Source organism: Centruroides sculpturatus, unplaced genomic scaffold, assembly GCF_000671375.1.
Source record: "Centruroides sculpturatus isolate CEXI.00-Female unplaced genomic scaffold, Cexi_2.0 scaffold1109, whole genome shotgun sequence".
Lineage (NCBI taxonomy): Eukaryota > Metazoa > Arthropoda > Arachnida > Scorpiones > Buthidae > Centruroides > Centruroides sculpturatus.
Window position 1 is genome coordinate 79574 of NW_019385423.1, and position 6336 is coordinate 85909.

The following is a 6336-nucleotide window of genomic DNA, read 5'->3' on the forward strand; positions in this document are numbered from 1 at the left end:
CCACCTGTCGAGGCTTACTAATTATAGCTACATATACATTCCATATATATCCAGTCACAGAGAATTTAATTGACACGAGACATGAATTGGTCATCCATCAACAAGGATGCGTGGGAGGTGCCCAAGCAGAGGATTTTTTAAAATACACACACTAAAACTTCATAGAGGGATATTTGCAGTTGAAAAAACCTACAGGTAGAACATCTAGCTTTACAAACATGTTCCGTAGGTGGGGTGGCATGTGTTCAGGTGTGTTAAGTTCTTGAAAGGAGCATCCATACATTGGAGCACTTTGAGCAGGTGTTCTCTTCATGTGTTGCCCTTTTCTACATCCTCGAGGAAGCCCCAAATCCCATTATCAACAAAAAATTCATGACTTCTAGCCTATTCTGCAATATAAAAAAAACTAATGAACAATAGTCTATCTTCTCTTGCAACTTCCTCATAGGCTGACCAAAACATGGCCTTAGAAACAAGGAACATTCCTTTTTTATAGGCCAAGTTAGCTAGCCCCGATTTGCAACCATTGCCATCTTGCGGGTGCACTGATCCGATGTTGAATCATAGTTTGAATCTTCTTGCATAATCTACAATGCCCTTTTGTATAGCTTGTGCTCCTCTGTGTAGTCTACAGGCATTAGTTCTTATTTACAAGGTATTTATGTTTAGGACAAACCTAAAAGCAGATATAAGCAATACAATAGCCTTTGTAGCAAAATGCTTCCAAGTTATGAAATTTTTACTCCTATAAATTCTAGCTTACCAAAAAAATGAATGTATTAATGAGATTTCAATTTTGTTTTTACATGTAGTTTAGAAATGAAAGTAGCATGATTTTATCCTGCTTGTCAAGGTTATGGAGATGGCCATCACATGTCAGCTAACTTGTTTCTGACTGCCAATAGACATTTTAAACTATGTTCAGATTGGCATATGAATCACTATGAACTGCTGATTTGCCCCATTACGGTGACTGTTTGGCCAGTTTGTTAAAAGTTCATAGTGGTTCATATGTAAACCTATTTTAAACAGCATAACATGTCAACAAATGGAATGTTTAAAGTACCACATACAGATTAAACACATTGTAAACAAAGTAATTATTTGTTAACAACCGGGTTATATTAATTTTTTGGTGATCGGGAAGTAATACTTCAAGCATTTTACGCTCTAACATAATAGTTAACATGAGCCCTCCTCTGGATCAAGTAAAATATTCCTCAAATAATAATTGTAAAAGTGAGATATGTAACTTTATACCCTCAATCGTGGGACACTGGTGCAATACAGTGTTCTATAATCTACTTGTGGAAAAAACTCCAAAAATTAAATAGAAATGTATTGATGTAATTATTTGTCTCCAAGCTTTGCCTCCTGGAAAATTTTCCGCAGACACTCTTGTTTGTTACTCATACATCGGCATATTACTGTATTTTCATTACATTTTAGAAAATTAATTGGAGATTTTCAGTTGATAATGTAATGTATTCAATTTTTTCATTTAAAATAATGGGAAATAACTCTTTGTTAGCATTTTCATGCAGAACATCTAATTTTCAGTATGGGATTATTGATGTTAAGCAGAGATGTCCATATTATATTATATTATCAATTACTATAAAAATTCATTAAAAGAAACCAGCATATAGAAATTGACCATGAATTTTTTTTATCTTTGTGTTGCTCAAACACAAAGATGGCCATACTGTATTTTGTATATCATCCGTACAGGTATGCATAATGTAATGTTACTTTTATAAATCCGTTGATACAATTTGGGACATGCATTGAACGAGTCCAGCCACATTCAGATCACATCCTTAATTTTACTGTGTTATTTACTTTTTTTGTCATTGTTTTATACATTAATTAGAGCATTTATACTTGCATTATTTTTTTAGAATTAAAATAGGCACTTTTGGGGTTTGGGAATGGATGAATTCACTTTACATTATTCCTTATGAAGAAAAACTGCTTTAGAACTCAAACATCCTCTAGGAATAAACTGAACTTAAGTTCTGAAGTACCACTGTACTTTTCTCTTTCACAAGATAATGACTCTTTTCTCTTTTAAAATGGAAAAAAAATGTTACAAATTTTTAAATTTATTTCATTTCATATTAAATGATCTTAAAATAAAATTAATAAAAGCAATTCAACATCTGTTATAGGATAGTTTCATATATTTTTTCAATAACAGTGTGTGTTCAAAATCATTTTATTTTAACAACCTTTCTAGGATTAAAAATTATATTTTTTTAAAAAAAATAAATCAACGTATTTACAAATATTTAACATAGAAAATCGTGTCACTTCTGATTTTCAAATAATTTCATAATTAATTTCTGCTCAAGAGGAATCTCATCTTCGTTACTTTCTTGGGATCTCATTCATCTGTGGGGCAATCTCTACTTCTTTTGTTAAGAAGTCGAGATCATCCCACAGATGAACAAGATCCTAAGAAAGTAGTGAAGATGAGTCCTCTTGAGCAGAAATCAAATGACAGTTTGAAGAAATTTTTTGTAAATAGCTGGGATTTCACGATTTTTTTCCAAAAAAGTTTGAGATATTTTTCATTCCTCTTTTATCCACCTTCAAGAGTTTCTTTTGAGATGCAGTCATATTGGTTGTCTGAAAAGATACTTAATGTCAGTAGAAGCAAATTATCACATAATATAAATATATTGTAACTTCTGAATAAAATTACAGATTAGATTGATTATAAATAAAAATTAAAACTAATCAAAACAATTAAATATAATATCCATTTTTAAATTTATAAATAATTACATTATTAATTACTGAATTAAATCAGGAAATTTTAAAATACAGGATCTTCCCTACTTGCAAACAATTTTTACAACTTTTACAATTAGTGCTTCAAACCCTAATAGTAAATATAGCAATGGAATAAATGCAAGAAGTGTGGCACTATTACTGTAAAAACACCGTGTGTGAAACAGTTGCTACCAAACAGTAGCAAGTGGGTAAATGAGCATAATGTTTTCTAAGTAAACTGAATGATCAAACACTAACAATACATGGTACAAATATACATTCTAGATTAGTTTTTGACTTACGAGAAAACCTGTTCGTAAGTAGGGGAGTGCCTGTATGTCTCTTAATAATGAATGTGTGTCAATATTCAAGTTTTCTCTCTATCTGCATTTTATAGTTCATGATTTATAATATACAGTAAACACTAAAACAAAATTACTAACCTTATTGGTTTTGGTTTTAGAGTAATTAAACTGATCAAAATAATTTTCAAGAGGTTCTTGAGAATCAGACATTTTGGCCTTCTGAAAACATTAAAAATTTAATTTACATTGATTGTAATTAAAATACTTCAAATATAACTGTTCAAATACTTTCAAAGAAAAAAAAAAGCTTCTAAAATCATTTTCATTACAATAATTCATAAAATTTCAACATTCGACAATAGGCATTGTTAGTTACGCTTACAATTTAAACTAATTAAGTAGAAAAAAATATGGTATTAATATTAGTTTTTACCCTATCAACCAGGGCTGTGGAGTCGCGTAAAAATCTACCGACTCCAACTCCGACTTTTCCTTACCATCCAACTCTGACTAGTGTTGATAGCAAGTTGGTAAGTAAAAAAGAGTCGGAGTCGGCAGATTTTTTGACAACTCCAACTCCAGCTAAAACACCAAAACTCCACGACTCCAACTCCGCAGCCCTGCTATCAACACTAATTGGTCAGATCCAAGCTGTGGCCTATGCAAACTATAATTTTTATTTATATTTTAACACACTTTTGCTAAAGATTGACATTGCATGGATCTGGGATGAGGTAAAGACACTCATATGAATATAATAGCTGTTATCTACCTGCAGCTTTGCGCATGCAGATTTTGCAATTTGATAGAAATACACTCCCTCAGTACTTCACTAAGATTCTCAATCATTAGTTGTTACTAATTTGGTAAAATTACTGATTTTTGTTTATTTCAAACTATGGACTGCTAATGCACCTAAATTCAAGTTTCAAATATTATGGAATTCCGAGATACGATAAATCTGAGTTCAATTTCTTTTTTGAAACATAAATAATGTTGTCTGAAAATTCCTAAAGTATAAATATTTACTGAAAAATAGAGTTTCAGTTACCCCAGTACCTCTTTGTAAACCATGTTTGTGGTACTGCCTTTGGAGGCTAAGACTTTTTAAGCCTTAATCCTTTCCCTCTTCCCTTGCGAAGGAATTTCCAAAAATCCCTTCTTAATGTGCATTTTTATGATGTACCCTGTGTACCAAATTTCGCCTCTTTAGGTTCAGCGATTCGCTCTGGGCAATGATGAATCAGTCAGTCAGGACATGTAATTTTATATATACAGATATATTGTTTATCATCAAATGGTAAAAATTAAAAATATTTAGTTAAACTAGTTGTGCTTGACATTATGTAGTAGAAAATTACTAAAGTCATTTTCAATTACAGGTTGACATTCAAAAATCCAGCATCCACCAAACCTGAGGAGTGTGGGATTTTTCATAGTTATATATGCTATATATATTTAACAGAAGATGACCATCTGTATAATCCTTTAAAAAAAATAATAAACAAACACTAAATAAAAAGAAAATAAAATTTTAATGTTCATCAACTAAATAAAACAGTTCTACAGAATTTTTATTTAGACGCCTCCAGAAAACTGATGCGCCAATGTGGTAAATTTGAAAATGTGCTCTGAAATCCATGCCGGAAATCTGAAGGAACTGGATTATCGATGGCTGGATTTTTGAACGTCAACCTGTATAATAAAATAAAGATTTAATACCATGATTATAATACCTTCGAAATTGGTAAGTATAACTAATATTTTCTGTAATTGATATATACACCTATCCTTCTCTTTGCACGGTGGATACATTCCAAAGAATGCCACATAAAAAAAATCACGTAAAAATGTACAGTACATATATCCTGTGAAAAAATGACGAGATACTGCTGAATAAAGACTGATGTCAAAACTGCCCAGTGTCTGTCTATGCACCTAATTGTGACGAAAAAACAAATAAAAGACATGGTTTCAAGATAAGCAATTAACAGCACATTGAGGCAGTCACCACCTGTTTCTCCGATGGTTACAGTCATCACCCAGTCCTCTAATGGAAGTCATCACAAGCTCCTATCCCATCACATTCATGTTGTGACTCCTAGTTGGATTAACTTCGTTGCCAAATGGACTTCTTAAGTGCCTCTTATTTGGATTAACATCATCACCGAAATACTTAGTTGCATCCTAATAGGACTAACTTCATTGCCTAAATCCAAGATAATTCTAGATTTCACCTCTACTCCCAGGAAAGGTACGTCTACTAGTGGACCAACTGAACTTTGTGTATTTACATCTACGTGCAATATCATGTAAACTCTCTCTCTTGTGATCACCTACAGAGTATAAGTCAGTTATTTTTACACAGTACAGTGTATATATCATGTAATCCTTTTTCTTTTCAAATAAACAGTTATTAGTTGTTAAACTGGTATCCGAGTGATTTGCTTCCAACTTGCTGTCTCTCTGACCTTCTCCATGAAACTTGCCATCTCAGATCTCCTCAATCCCAAATCCCATCACCTGTGCATGCGACTGCTTGAATGACCTAACAACAACACAAACATTAAACAAAAACAGCCCTAGTTGCTGTGAGGTCTTCTATCCTGATGTAATCTTTGTTGAAGCAATGTCAACCCTTCAGTCAAGTGGTATGGAAGCATACAGGTGCTTCATGCATTGTCACATTATTACCATTAGTTGTACATAAATATAATAAACACAAGGCAGAATAAGAAACAAAATCAACATACAGCATTCTCTGATGTACATACTCTACTCTGCTTAAAAAAGACAAATAAACTCTTAATTTCAACAAAAATAGTAACCTTTTAGCAATAACACAATTTTAATAAAAATTAAATTTAAAAATCTTCAAATAAACTGTTTATTTTCCACATAAAAAAAATTGTGTAAAAAGATGATTAGTTTTCTTTTGTCAACTGCATTATTTCAAATTGCATAAACTCAGACCATGTAAAAGAGTAATAGGTGTATTATTTTTATATTGTATTCTATAATGAAATATATTTTACTATAGCCCAGGACGCACCCAGTGGGCATTCTAGCAGCAGCGGTGTCATTCCGTGGTATAAATAATAAAATTCATATACAGTAGAGCATCGATTATCCGACTCAATTGGGGACTGGGGTTGGTAGGATAATTGAAAAGTCGGATAACCGAAAAGTATGAAAAAATCCATTATTAGTGTAGTATATTATTATATCCCATGTAATTAGTATATTAGTATAT

General features: G+C 31.9%; 1 protein-coding gene across 2 annotated transcripts in view; it reads right to left on the bottom strand.

The window, feature by feature from the left end:
• Nucleotides 1-2223: 2223 nt before the first annotated feature.
• LOC111638851 (ribonuclease H2 subunit B-like) overlaps nucleotides 2224-6336 on the bottom strand; it is a 17503-nt gene continuing 13390 nt past the window's right edge. Inside the window, exons 8-9 of one of the 2 annotated variants that reach the window (XM_023384612.1) lie at nucleotides 3222-3302; nucleotides 2224-2631 (exon numbers count right to left, since the gene is read on the bottom strand). In XM_023384612.1, the coding sequence (XP_023240380.1) occupies nucleotides 2619-2631; nucleotides 3222-3302 (94 nt within the window). In that variant the 3' untranslated portion in view covers nucleotides 2224-2618. Of the gene's footprint in view, nucleotides 2632-3221; nucleotides 3303-4405; nucleotides 4779-6336 lie in introns of those variants that run through there. The other variant, XM_023384610.1, reaches the window with a different exon arrangement.